Below are 15,247 nucleotides of genomic sequence, written 5' to 3'. Positions count from 1 at the left end.
TATTTTTATAGGCATGGCTGTGCATAAAAAAGTTGAACAGAAACGCATAATTTAGTTGAATGTGAATTATTAATGTTGAATCACACCTCAAATGAAAATTTATTAAAATAAAAAGACTAAAATTTAATTGCTTAAAAAATAATTTAATAATAATGAAATCAACTAATCTGCATCAGCCGCATAATGAATCAGATCATAATAAAAATGCGCTTTTTACATTTTATTTATTTAAATGTTGCTCAGATTTTGACATATAATTGCCTGGTGTTAAATTTGTACTTTTGAACTTTGCCATCAAATGTTTAACCCATCGAAATAAATATCTTAGGACTTGGGCATCCACAGGCACGGCTGCTTGTCTGCAAATCTGCTATATATCACCCGATCTTCTGGTTTTCCTATTCTACTTATATATGCTGTTGGCTTTGATAAACTGATTACAAATTATTAAAATGGTCAGTTTTATGCAAGAAAAACATTAAAAAAATAGCCCTTAATGCCAGTCTCATTAAATGCTTCAAAATTGTTGCCAAATTTTCTGTAAGTTTCGATTTAAGCATCTGAGTTGTAAATATAAACAGAAATATAGCACATTTTGTGCACTGGGATCAATTGCACAATATAACTGAAATAATTACGAAATGCATATTGAAAGCTGATAAAATTGAAACTGAAAACATTTCAATTGCAATATCCTGCTGCACATACACACACACACACGCAAACACTCACAATTGACACTCACAAACAATGAAATTTATCACCTATTTTAGCTGACGCTATACGCAGCTTTTTCGGCTCAGTTCCATTGTATTTGGGTGCCAACAGTTGTATATGTATGTATGTGTGTGCATTATGAATGTGGCTATATGCGATATATGTGTATATTACGCAATGTAGGCGCTTTAATCTTAAATGGGTTTTATGATAACCAGTTGCATGTGGCCGGGCATTGTTTGCGATTTAAGCGGATTATGGCTATAACAATTGAGTGTTAGCAACAACTCTATGAAGCAGGGCTGCCATGTTTTTAATAAATAATTCGCTGTTATTTTGCCCGAATACTCATCACATTTCTCTCATCTTTAAAACCTACATGCTACATGCTAACAGTGCCACCAAATATAGATGATTCGCTGAGTTCCAGCGATGTCATCGTACGCGAGGGCGCCAACATTTCGCTGCGATGCCGGGCCAGTGGCAGTCCCCGACCCATTATCAAATGGAAACGTGATGATAATTCGCGCATAGCCATCAATAAGAATCACATAGGTAAGTGCAAACGCAATGGACAGTAGAGAAGCATTCGCATCGCCTGCATCAATCATTTAGCTGCTCTATTCCTCTCTCTCTCTCTCTCTCTCTCTCTCTCTCTCTCTCACGAGCTCTCTCTTTCTTGTTGCAGTGAATGAATGGGAGGGCGACACGCTGGAGATAACCCGCATCTCACGCCTGGACATGGGCGCCTATCTCTGCATTGCATCCAATGGCGTACCCCCAACGGTTTCCAAGCGCATCAAAGTCAGCGTGGACTGTGAGTATAATGGCTGCCATGGGGGAATTTTGCAGGGTGTCGGGGGTTACGGGTTAGCTTTTCACTTTTGCTCTTTGACTGTTTGCCAGCAGGAAAATGATAAAGTGATTCTTACGTTCTACTGAACAGATTTTTTTTTACGACTATTTACCAAGCACTTGCAGCGTTAACAGTTTTGTTAGCACAAACAACTATTCAGAATTGTAAAAAATTGTGCAATTTGTAAAAATTGCAGAAATTTTGCAAAAACTAAACACAGTTTTACAGTTTATGTATTGCGTTTGGGCTTTGTCCAACGATTTTCAATTTATTTTTCGTTACGTGTTGACCAACATCGTTTGATGGCTAAAAACTACCTTTCTACATTTGTATGGAATCCGCTTGTGTCCTGCAAGTGTGTGAGTGTGTGTGACTGTATAGGTGTTTGAGTACGCAAGTGCTTGTGTGTTATTTGTTCTGTTGTCCCGGGCAACTCATATTTCCATTTCGCGGTTGAGGATTAAACTCGATCTGATAGCGGGTCACATAACATGCACAGTGGCAGAAATTGGCGAATTCGATGGTGCTTAGAATTAGAATATATCTTAGAAACTTCTTAAAAATAAAGCCCCTATGAATCTAATGAACCGGCATAACTAGGCAGACTTTAAATTAAATAAAATATGTTTTGACGTAACCATTCGCAGATGTTTTAAACAGTTCAAAAAATCCGGCTTACTATTGAAACAAAATATATAAAAAGTAAGAGCTGCCGGCCTTGACATTAAGTCGAAAAAAATTTTGCGTGTATACGAATTTTATCACAAATTAGTGAGCTCTGTCGAAACTGCTTTTTTTATATTCTGTTGCCATGGAAATAATTTGTACATTCGTGTTTTATGCAAACAAAAACCTGCAACTTGGCATTTATATTTTGTAATAACCTCGAACAAAGATCCCAGCTTATTTTGGCCCGTGAACTGAACAGTATATATAATACATACTTTTGGTAGAGGAACCATTTATTTTGACTCTGTTTTTTAATAGCAATCTATCTACTCAATTCGAAGCTAACGTCCACTTTTGTCTCAATTTCCAAAAATCTATTTTAGCAGAAGACAATATAAATCTTAATTTCAAGCTAGTCTGAATATTTATTGGGCTATTTGAAGGTGGCCGCATTATATTATTTTCCTATAATTTTCCGATGTCCCGCACTTTGCTTTGAGTCCACTGTCGATGACTGTTTGCAATTTGAGGCGCCACTTGTAGCTGTTGCCGCAGTTTTGCGAAATCTCAGACAAAAAATTGCAAACAAAAAAAAAGAAGTGAAACAAAGTTCAAATCAGTGTGCGGTTCTTTTTAAGATTTATTACAAGCGACAGTCAGTCACATCACATGTTGTCCGTGCGCTGTCATGTCACCGGGCAGTGGGCAACAATTGGGGGGCGTGGCAGGCGGCCAGTTGGGCTGGCGGGTAGGCGGGACGTTACAGAAAATTTGCTCGTTTGCTGTCACTTAAAAATGCCGCAAGCATAAATCTATTTTGGTTTTGTGCACGACATTCGCTGGGCAGCCAACACAACAAACCGACCGACCGACAGCCAAACCAAACCCTAGGCGACACCACCCGTAGGAACCACTACCCAAGGCCCACAGCCCGGGAACAAGTACCCACCACACCCACACCCCTTTGCCATAGGCTCCCCGGACAGCAACAAAAAGTGCAATACAAATTACACGTGTACGAGGCGAAGCCATAAAAAAGTAAGTCGAAATGCCTGATTGCTGCAGACGAACACGGCAAAAAATGTGCATCGACTGGGCCAGAGAGTGAGAACTAACATTGGGTAGAAAATATCAAAAAATTACTTCAAAATGGCAAGAAAAAACAAAGCACAAAAAAACAATACGAAACTAAACAGATTTGCTGTGCAATGGAGTGTTTGGCCAGGTTAAACAAACTTCAGATGGCATAGAAAAGTGTTTGTAGAAAAAAACAAACCTCATAAACCTTGTTGCAAACTGTATACACTTTTAAAAATGCAGGAGCCTAGTAAACAATTAGCTTGTGACGAAATGTGTAACGCCTTCAATTAAACAGTTCAAACCGATTTTTGCCATAAATTGTTATCTCATCTGGTGCACAACTATAATTTATTTAATCTTTAAATGTTAAAAATATAAAACATTATATCAGACATTTATATATCTGGTTATAAAATAGTGTTTAAAAACAAATCGAGAGTATAAAACTGTGTTTCAAAAGCAGACCCAGTTCGAGGTCTGTCGTCTTCTAACCAGCATGGTTGAAATAGCTCATGCGAAACATTTGAACACATTTCTATCAATTTTAAAAGCTCGCCCTTTAATCTGTATACATCCGAAATTGCCCACCCAGACGCTCTCAATAAACACAATTAGCAAAACTAATGCATATCTGTCTTTTAGACGCAATTTGTATGCAGCTTGTGAAGCAGCAGTCACAAAATCCAATTTCTGAACTTGGTCTTCATTTTCAGCAAGCCCAGACATATAACATGGCTCGATAAATATACTTTGTATTGGAAGCAACGATTTTTGCTTGGGACCAACATAAAATCGTACGCTGATTTTTAAAAATTGTCAAAACAAATTTCCAATCCACTGAAAAAAAGTCTGCAGAAGCTTCCCAAACAATTTGTTAAAACAACTGTGACAGCTTGCATATGTCGTTTGGCCAGGACACACATACACACAAGCTTTCTCTCTCTCTCTCTGGCTCTCTAGTTTTATTTCTCTTTTTACTATATTTTGTTCTATGTTTGTACGTTTATTGTGGCGTGCGTTGCTTAACAAACAGGAAGCAACAAATTCAGCTACTGTTTCCGGCTAGTGTGTGCTCGTGTGTGTGCGTGCGTGTGTTTGTGTGTGTGTAAGCGAGTTTGTTTCCTACATTTGTGACTGCATACTGATTTGCTTGCCTTGTGCAGCAGCAGCAGGACATAGGGACAACATATGCTGTGAACGACCCTTAACCTGCCCCACTTCAGAAAAAAAAAACAAAAAATAAGGCAAAAAGATTTCTCGAGGCAACGTTCGCTGTTTGGTTTACCAAATCGGCAACTTAAGCAGCTAATTTGGTATGCAATCCAGATATTCAGCATTCATATTATTTCTTTTGGCTTTTTATACAATTTGTCGGTGCTTAGCAGAGCTTTAAAATGCCAATGACTGATTTGCACTGGCTTTCATTTGAGCCAGTTTGCTGCCATCTAATTGCACACAAAATCTCCGAAGACACGAAGTGAATGCAGAAGCTGTAATCCAAATAAAAAAGTTTAAGTTCTAAGTAACAGTATCGATAGTATCGAAATCAACTACTTACTACTTACTATTATTTATTATACATAACAAAAAACGAAATTTCTTTTATTTATGTGCCTTAAAGTTAACTAAATTCAAAAAAGATATTTAAACTCATTTGCTTACTCCTTTTTTAACTATTACACTTATATAAACATATAAATATTCTTTAAAAATTAAAAAAGGTTCATATATGGTTTTTATACTCTGTTAAACTAGACCCTTAGAGTTGCGGAGAACAGAGCCCAACGGAGATTTTGCTTAGATTATTTAAGCCATAAATCCAGTGAAATCTTGGAAACCAAAAGAGATGTAATGATCAATATTTTTCCAGCTCAAGTGCCCTACAAAATGATAATACCCAATGCCAGGGCATATAAAAGAACACACTAATGTACTTGACTTTAGGTACTCTCGACATGGTGACACGACAAGCATTTCCTGTATAGTTCTTGGCGCTGATTTAAATTACAATTGAGTGGCGACAATATTGTAAAAGCTGAACACAAGAAAGCAGCAAGCGACGCTGCTAAGTGGCCAGCGAGTCGGGTAGCTGGATAAAAAAAGGACTTGAGTCAACAATAATTTAGCCAGGCAGTGCGGACTAGAGAGGGCGAAGACGAGGGAGTGGGCGAGGGCGAGAGCAAGGGAGAGGGAGTTGCTGAGTGGTTTGGTGCTTGCGCCTCAGTAGTCAGAGTGGACACTGAGTGACAGTTTTGTCTGGCAGCTTGTAGAAAATTGCAAGGTGCCATTGCCGAGTGTAAACAACTTGAAAATTAGCAGTTAATGAAGCCTCGTTACGGTTGGCGTAGTTTGGGCTGGGGCTCAGTCAAGGATTATCGTTCAAGTACCACGGTATTGTTTGGCGAAGAGGTGGACTTGATTGCACCAAAGGATGTTGGCGCAATATTTGCGGAATTAGTGTAATGGCAAATGGACAAGATGATGGCAGTGAGCTGATTGCATTGCGATTGGCCAAATGGGACAGGTGAATGGACTATAAAGATGGACAAAAGGATTGCGTACAGCACGTGCTCTTAAAAGTGAGCAGGAAAGAGCTTGCAGTGGGCAACTCGATGGAAGCACAGGAAAACTTCTTTCAACACAGGCATAAAAAGGCTTATCTTAGAAGTGTATACTTGAATTGCTTTAAATTTCAATCTTTTCTAGCGACCGCCTTTCTATGCGATTTACAAGCATGTTCTACTTTCTCTTATTTTCCTCTATTACACAATTTATGTTTTGCTCCTTTACGCTAACTTAGTATGCCTTTCTATCAGATTTTCATAATTTTTAAAATGTTTTTTCCCGCTTTTCCACAATATCTAATATCTCCAAATATAAGTTTCTTTTAGGCGGGTGCCACTCATATTTATAAATTTCTTCGTTGGCTTTAAATATTTTTATAATCAATATCTGTAACTCTACCTTGAGTTATGGTTATTCGCCTTTACTGAATTGCAATCTAGAATTTATTCCAAAAAACTTGCTGATTTTATTTGGTTTACAGTTTGAATAACTTTATTTCATCATAACTAGCGACCTCTCTTGACCGTACAATCTCTTTAATTCATTTCGGTAAACTTATAAGTTCCTTCCTGCTGCATATTGACAAACAAAGTTTCAAGTCCAATTTATGCATGCATTCAAGTTATTTCGCTCGTCCAACATATATATATATACATACATTTTTTCCTGACTTTGGTTTATGCAAATGCAAGTCGAGCCAGATCTTAAGTATAATTTTTTATGCAACTGATTTTCGTTTAAATTGAGAGCCAAGACAAGCCAAGAGTACACGAGGCAACGAGGCTGCGCCTTTTCTTTGCCCAGGAGGAAAAGTTCGCCATAGTTCGCACAGGCACACACACACACACACAAACATATACACAAGTCTGATTCAAAGTGGGTAACAAGAGAAAAAGAAAAACTATTTTTCTTTCAGCGAGCGCAGCTCATGAAAAATCTTATGAATAGCATTATTCAGTATTTTGTTTGGCTTGTTTTTTTCTTCTGTTTCTTCGAGTCTATTTGTGATTTGTGTGCATCTGTTGAGTCCTGCGCCTCGCTAGTAATTATATAAAGACACCTATACAAAAATTTGTCATTGTGCACCCAAAATCCATATAAAAAACATAATACAGAATCCCTGACAGAACTTTTGCAACACTTCAGATGCACTACAGCGCATGTTTTTAATTAAGATATTAAATGCGAGTAGCAGCTGCTTTTTTCTTTCTGCTCCTCAATGGCCACTAATGAATATTTTTTTTTGCATTTCCTGTAGTTATTGTCTGCGAGATCCCTGAGCTTGTCATCATCATTAGGCTGAGCATAAAAAGTCCTGACTCTATACACAATGGTTCCTTCATTCATTCATTGGGTTTGCCTTGTCATTTCGCTGGCTCTTTTACCTTTTGTTGATTTATGCGAGCCACGAGCTGGCAATTAAGCTGCGGCTCAAACCTGAAGGGTTTTCCACCTCTCTTTCGCTCTCCATCTCTCTTTTTTCCCTGCTGTAGCAAGCCAATTGAAATTTTAATCAGCTTGGACACAAATTAGCGTTGTTTTTATGTTTATGAAAAGTGGCCTTAAGTATCTGCGCTTATAGCTGCCTTTTGACGGGTTTGTTGGACACCTTTTCCCACTCTTTCGCTTTTTTTTTAATATCTTTAATCAAAAGGATATTAAGTGTCACGTGGCTTAAGTGTGACAAAATGCGCAACTTAATTAACTTGTCAAGGGGTTAAGTGGACTGGACATTATGTACGCTGTAGTGTTGGGTAACGCAGTAAACAAAAGCATTGAAAGTTGGAAGCTGTCAGAATTAATGCGATAAGTTGACAATGCCGACGGTCTCACCATAATTAGCTTACATCAATGATGCATAACTATAATAGTCATTTTTGAATAAAAGATATAGCTAAACACATTTGAGGGGCTCTACTAGATGAATACAAAATATATGGAATTACTAAATGAAAATAGTTAAATTGTCGACAGATTACACTATGCAACGGAACGAAACATAGATAGTCAGTTTCCAGTCAATTTTGTACACCCTTGTGTAGGTTGCGCTACCCTAAATCTGTTTCATAGTGTTATATAAAAAATTTCTAATAGATTGCATACTATAACAATCTTCAAATATACCAAGTTAGGAGTTTCCACTCTTTATTAAAAAAGAATCTGTAAACTACTTACATATTTTCAAGTCTAGACAAAGTTTGTAATTATGCTTAAATATAATGCATATTTTTGTATAGTTCCGCCCATGTTGCTCATTCCACATCAGTTGGTTGGCGCTCCCGAAGGTTTCAATGTTACCATCGAATGTTTTACGGAGGCACATCCGACATCCTTGAATTACTGGACACGCGGCGAGGGACCAATCATACATGATTCGTATAAATACAAGTAAGTAATAGACAAATTCTTTATCATTTAAGTAAACTTTACATAGTATGCATTAAGGACTACAATTTTTCTTCTTGAATTTCCATTCATTTACAGAGTCGAATCAAGCGTCGGCGTGCCCGCTTACAAAACGCACATGAAGCTGACTATTATAAATGTCGGCAGCGGCGATGATGGCATCTATAAATGCGTGGCCAAGAATCCCAGAGGCGAAACTGATGGCATTATACGATTATATGGTGAGTAAATAACTCGAGGCTTCTAAAACACATTGCGACACATTTAAGCACTCAGCACTGTCGTCATGCAATTCCGCAGCTTGTTCAAAAAGTTGCCATCAAATGCATTTTTAATTGTTTGCCAAACAAAAGTTGCGAAAACTGAAAAGGAAATGCCTCGCGAGGCAGAGCAAAATATGTTGCGCATATGCAGCCTAGTTCATTTTATGGTGGGAATGCAAAGTCAGCGTTTAAATAAGTTTTTTGAGTTCTATTTTCTTTTTGTTTATTTTAATGAAAATAGCTTTATTAATGAAATGTTGTTTTTATATAAGTAAGGAGACTTCAGATTATCTGGATAAGACGTGCATATTGACGTTAGGATCGTAGAGAAGCCCATTAATACGATTTAATATATATCAGCAATATGATACAGATTATAGATTTTATATGTGTTGACCATATGCATATAATAGTATTATTTAATGTTTGGCAAATCTTTGTTGTAATCCGAATTTTCAGTTTGCGACTTGCTTTAATGCGCTTAAACTTTATTTTACAATTATTTATAATTAGACTCAGGTAGATAATTGCGTTCATTGTGGAGCAAAGAAATGCCATTTCGTTCAACCTTCGGCAACTTAAAGCAGCCCTCAGCAAATCCATCACGTAATTAAACTTAAAACGTGATATTAACTCACAACTTGAGCTACAAAATTGAAGCGTTGCAGAAAGAAAAGTTACACACTTTCCCTTCCATCCATGTGAAATAAAATTTAAGTTTGCCTGAGGTTAGCAGCACATGTGTGAGTCAAAAACCCAGTCGAGGCCCCTCTATGTCGCCCCTTCCCGGCCGAGCAAAAACTTCTGTCAGGACAATCCGGCAACCCTGCCCAGCCAATTGCTCACCTCAGGCACAGAGCACGTGACTTGATTTCCAGTGGCTTGATTATGGCTCAGCTCCTCTGCCTTTAGTTTTGGCCAAGCAGCGAGCAGGGCATTGCAAGGTGTTAAGCATTCGTCTTAGTCCCCTTCCGCTGAAAAGTTCACGTTCCTGGTCAGCAGCGCGCCAGGCAATTAAGTCCGACCCTTTCTGGGCCATTGCGGTTGAGATTTTCTTTGTTCTGCTTTTCGCCTCAATGGCTAAATGGCTGAAATTTGTCAATTCGTGTTAAGGCCAATGCGGCACTTTTTCTATATGGGCTTCAGCGTATTTTCTCTCAGTCTGCTCCTTGGATATGGATCTCTTAATTAGCTGAATTCGGCTTTAAGCTACGCTCTAGAGCTCATTAGATGTGAGCTAGATTTTATTTTTGTTGACTTACTAGGATTTAACTTAGCTAGATTATTTGTGGTGAAAAGAGAACACAGCTTAAATCACAACTTGCAGCTAGGTATTTTAATGTGCAAGTAAAGCAATAATAGATAAATAAAATTAGTGGTATTATTGCATATATAATAATATTCGACGGCGTCATTCCTTCTGGGATCCAACTCATTACCCTTGTCTAATCCAGTTTGCTTCACACGTCTCCAACTTGACTTGAAATGTACTTTTAATGTACACTCTATTTCCATAATAATAGCTAGAGAATAGAAAGCCGCGTAATCAATTATTCATATTCAATACCAAACACGGAAAAAAGGCCAATATATTTTAATTTGAACATATCCTATTCAATTTAGTATGACCAGAAATCAATGTTTTAATTAGTTTCTAATGAGATTCCCGAGTGAACTGAATATTCAATATTGCATATAAGAGGTACTATCCTGACCAAAGACCGTTTGACAATCAAAATGATTTTGCATATTTAAAATAGTTTGGGGGAAAACTGAATTTGCGCATCGTACAAACGTGCAGAGAAATTTTACTGGGCGGCATAATTAAAACGTGCTTTAATTGAAAATATGGACGATGTAGCCGGGATAGCTGAGAGCTTTAATTAGATGAGCAATTGCAATTGGTGCGTAGGGCTGGGCTGTTGGAAATTGTGCACATTGTCACATAATGAAAGTACAAAATAATTAGCATTTTGTTATATCAACTCGGGCGTATAAAATATGTGGAGTGAGTCGCAAAATAACAGACGGCACGAATTTTAAGTAAATAGCATAAAAAATCAAATGAAATGAGACGTGCTAAAAATGCTAAAATTGATCAATTTGCATGCAAATTCCAGTAAAAGCAATAACAACAGAATATTGAAATACATTTGTCTGATTTATAAAAATTAAAATATGTAAATGAATCATAAACAACAAATGTTAAAAAAATAGAAAAACAGAATACAACAAAATAAACTCCACAAGTTGTGCTATTTTATGCAAAATTGAGCATGTGTGTGAGTGTGGGCGTGAGACGACAAGAAAAACCTTTATGTGTGAGAGGCCTGACAGTGGGCCGTAGGCAAATATGCAGGAAATTTCTATAGACAGAAATCAATCAAGTAAGTTCCAATAAAAAGGAACAGAGTAATATGAGGTAGCGAGAAGAAATACAGTCTATAATTATGAAAAAACTAGGGTGAAAAAAGGTTATCGAGTGGAATGACTAGATAAATTGATAGGTAGATGGAAGTGCTATTATGTATATATCAATAGTACAAACAATTTCACTAACTTTTAATTAGCTCGAAAGAACTAAATACTCTGCTTAATTCACTTTGCAGTTTCTTATCCGCCAACGACTGCCTCTTCGGGTCTCTACACAAGCGAGTCGCATTGGGGCGAGGGCGGCAGCAATAATATCGGCTATGGCAATTCCGATGCCACGCGCTCCAATTACGGTCAGGATAAAAGTAAGTATCCAAGGAGATCGGCGCATCATCGAGAATACTCAATAGATCACCTGGCACCTTATTTGTTTTACCACAACACATTTGCTTTATATCTCTGTCTGTCCTCTTTTTATTCCCATCTTACTCTCTCTTTCTCTTGTGCTATCCCAATCATCATCATCAAAAAAAAATTAACAAAACCGCCTCCAGATACGCGTTATCAATCGAATTTGAATGAAATCGGTTTATCAGAACAAAAATCCTTCCTAGATAAAACGCAAAGTGCGGTAACCGGAAATGGCAATTCCCCTGGCGCCGCCGTCGTCAGCAGCGCCGACAGCGACGCCAACTGCGCTGTCGCCATTGCGTGGCTTGCTCTGCTGCCAACATTGTTAATAATGGTGCGCGGAGAGGTTTGTGCAAGTCTTAGTTTAAGTATATGTTAACTTTGAGCTACATATCTAGTTGATGTAAGGCTTTCATCTAGCATATTTATGATATATAGATATATATACACTATATAATACAAGCTACTCGTATAGCCCCAAGTCAACAAGACCCTAGTTATGATCCGCCCCCGAAACGAAGTACGCAACAAAGCCAAATAGAGCTTGCTGCTAAAATAATGTGGCAACCCTGTGCGTGAACCTAACAAATATATTAGCTTATCATTTATAGTAAATATATATAAATATTTATATGTATAGTTAAAATTTATAAACTTTCACAAGGGTAAACAATTGCAATTTGATTTTGCTTTAATGCTGTGCTTAAAGATGAAAAGATAAAACGAAAAAATTCAGTATATAACCAATTTGATGCACTCAATTGGGGTCAAAGAGTTTTAAAAATTATATGATGATATATATATTTGTGCGTTAAACGCTGATGGCATTTTTATACACACCCTCACACAAACAAACAAACACACACACGCACCAGTTAGTTGTCATACTTTTGCCTTAAGGTATGCAACATTAAAATGCGAATTATACAAGTATATTGTTAGAGCAAAAGCAACAACATATCGAGAGTTAAAATCATTTAAAATATAGTACATAAATATAACAAAGGATGTGCGATTGTGCACTTGTGTGTATTTGGGTTTTTGGTGCACCTAATTATAAATGCATTGTTCAGTTAAAGCAAAGTTGTAGACTCTAATTTTGGTTGGAATGCATCGAAGGTATTATAAATAGGCTGTTCAAGCCAGTCTATGGCCAAGCGCTTTATAGCTGATGCTGCTCTCAGGCTTCAGTTACAAAATTTTCGATATGAAATAAGTAATATTTTAAAAACATGTTCCAAAATTTCCAGCATAACTTAAACTTCCTCAGAAATAAAATTCCATAAGAAATCATTATTCCAGAAGTTAATTTCAATTAATTGTATTCTGTCTTGGAATCATTAACAACTATGTTGCCAAAGAACCTCTATTCTTCAGTTTATCAGAGTTTACAAAGAATATAATCAGGTATAATTGCCATTGAATACACCCTGCTTGCCATGTTTCCCATAAATAACCCAATCGAATATTAAATATGGTTTTGTTCCATTTATCTCCTCTATTTGTTATTTAAGCCTTAACTTAAGTAAATTGTAACTAAAGCTTAAATATTAGTGTAAAAAATATACTTAATGAGAATGTTAAACATTTAAGCTATAAAGTTGTGTTGCTTTCAATACAAAACGAAATATGTTAAATATAAAATATATTAATGAGTTACGAATAATTGCAAAGCTAACGAAACAAAAAAAAATACATATATACTAATATAAATATATACGTGTATATATTTATATATATACATATATATACATAAATATATAAAAATATATATACACTAAATATATATAACTATGTAACTTGTATTTAAGCATACGAAATGAGTTGAAGCTGCAAAAAGGAAATGGCATATAAATTGATATAATAAGCCCGACTCCAAAATGAGCAAATTAAAATAAAAATCAACAACAAATACGTGTATATGTGTGAAGTGCTTAATTGCCAACCATATTGAAACACGAAACACACCGTCACCACCAACAACAACAACAAAAGCAACAACAACAACAAACACAAAAAAAACAACAAACACCATCAACAACAAGCACCACAAAGAACACATATTAACAATACAGAATAAAACAAGGGGGAAAGTTCCAGCCGGGCTATTCTTGATCAGAAGATACCCTACCGAATGTTAACTACCCTCACTCATTATGATGTGCTGAGCGTGGCTTTCTTTCAGGTAAATATTAAAAGTTTAATTTCTGTAAAATAATAGTTTAATCAACTGTAAAATACTTAAACACCTTTCTATTTCATAATCAATCATAAAATGAGCAAAATTCTTGTAGCCCACAGCTTTTATTGATTCTTCGAGTTGTTAAGAGTGAGGCAGGCACGTCAATTTTCACTTATTGGCGTTTCTAGCCAAGCATGCATTTTATTTGTAGTATCGTTGAAGTCCACTATACCCCATTTAAACATTTACAGATTACTGAGTATATAAAGTGCATCACATTAATAAACAATTAGTCGGTGCACAAAGTGTGAGGTAACTTCGAAACGATTGAACTGAATATTGCGACCGCATTTTATTTGTTATGCCATTTAATTTATTCATTTTTTATTGCACACAACATTTTCAAGTCATTGAGAATGTAAAACAAAAAAGAAAAGTATAATAATTAATAAAATTTGTCATTTTCAATTTAATTATTGGTCACAAATGCAGCCCGCCGTCGATTTGTTTCATGCATTTTTCATTACAGTTTTTCAATTTTTAATAAAAATCCAAGTGTCGCGCATTGCATGGATGTTGCCATGGCTTATGAGAGAGGTAGAGCGAAAACGAGAGAGACAGAAACAAAATCGGGGAGAGAACAGGCAGCAAGAAACAGATTTTTTAACACAATTGATTCTTGTCGAATCGAATGACTCGAATGACAGCTTGACTTGGGTTAAAAACATGCATTAGCTCTATAATAGGGAAACTTCGCACTACATCATTTTTGTAGTGAGCAACAATTATTGAGCAATACAAATTCGAGAAAAAGCATTTCTTGTACAATCCAATGAATGTCAAGCCTTAACATTGTTGTGAGTGCATGGATTTGTGTTTCATACGAGGAATTCATGCAGATGAATTTATTGTACGAACCACTTAGCGTTAATCATTAAAATTTCGTGAGAGTGCGATGCATGTATGTGAGGGTACTCAAAAAATAGAGAAAGCAATTCTCGTAGTGAACTGTGAGCGTTAATCACTTATTATTCGTGGGAGTAAGGTGCAGTTCAGGTAGATAACGCACTAGTAAACAAACATATGCATGATTAGATAGCGCGTACGCTAACATACACTTAAACCGAATTATTCTCTGGATCGCTTACTCGCAAATATACCATTATAGTTTTTGTGTGCGTGCTTGCTGCGTTATCCCACCAATTTTTAATGCTTAACGCTGAATGGACTGTACAAGAATTGTCTCTATGCAAACCCTTCGTATGATGTCATATTTTCTGAGCGCCGATATTTGGCGTCTGCTATGCCCCACTCACAAATGCAATGCATGTACAAATACAAACGCATATGCATCGCATAGACAAGAGTTTAATGGCTTCACGCTAATTGGTCACCTAAAGAAATGTTTCTGTGCGAATTCCTCGTATAGTCGAATGCTTGCTTTATTTTCTGAGAGGCCTCCCAAATACAGATGCATCGCGCTCACAGGACATTTCATTGCTTGACGTTTATTGGTCACTACAAGAAATACTTTTCTGCGAACGTCGCTTATGATCGTGTGCCTGCTCTATTTGCTGTGCGCCGAACTTTTCGCCAACTTTGCGTTCTCGAAACTTCACCAAGGGTTGGTTTGACCGCATAAGTCAGTCGATGGGTTGCAGAATACCCTGTTCATTCAAGTGGGCTGAAGGCTATATTTTGTTTATTTATATACAAAGTTCTTAA

The 15,247-nt window shown here is 36.7% G+C and overlaps 1 protein-coding gene across 3 annotated transcripts in view; it reads left to right on the top strand.

Moving 5' to 3' along the window:
- LOC115763206 (lachesin) overlaps positions 1-11,922 on the top strand; it is a 43,735-nt gene extending 31,813 nt beyond the window's left edge. For 2 of the 3 annotated variants that reach the window (XM_030705673.1, XM_030705671.1), the window contains exons 5-10: positions 1,114-1,272; positions 1,406-1,534; positions 8,125-8,275; positions 8,372-8,514; positions 11,166-11,294; positions 11,484-11,922. In XM_030705673.1, coding sequence (XP_030561533.1) covers positions 1,114-1,272; positions 1,406-1,534; positions 8,125-8,275; positions 8,372-8,514; positions 11,166-11,294; positions 11,484-11,719 — 947 coding nt within the window. In that variant the 3' untranslated portion in view covers positions 11,720-11,922. The remainder of the gene's footprint in view (positions 1-1,113; positions 1,273-1,405; positions 1,535-8,124; positions 8,276-8,371; positions 8,515-11,165; positions 11,295-11,483) is intronic. The other variant, XM_030705672.1, reaches the window with a different exon arrangement.
- The last annotated feature ends 3,325 nt before the right edge of the window (positions 11,923-15,247 follow it).

The sequence above is a fragment of the Drosophila novamexicana genome, unplaced genomic scaffold (genome assembly GCF_003285875.2).
Source record: "Drosophila novamexicana strain 15010-1031.04,08,12 unplaced genomic scaffold, DnovRS2.1 tig00000689-arrow-pilon, whole genome shotgun sequence".
NCBI lineage: Eukaryota > Metazoa > Arthropoda > Insecta > Diptera > Drosophilidae > Drosophila > Drosophila novamexicana.
The sequence above is the reverse complement of the archived record's forward strand: the minus strand, read 5'-3'. Positions and strand labels throughout refer to the sequence as shown.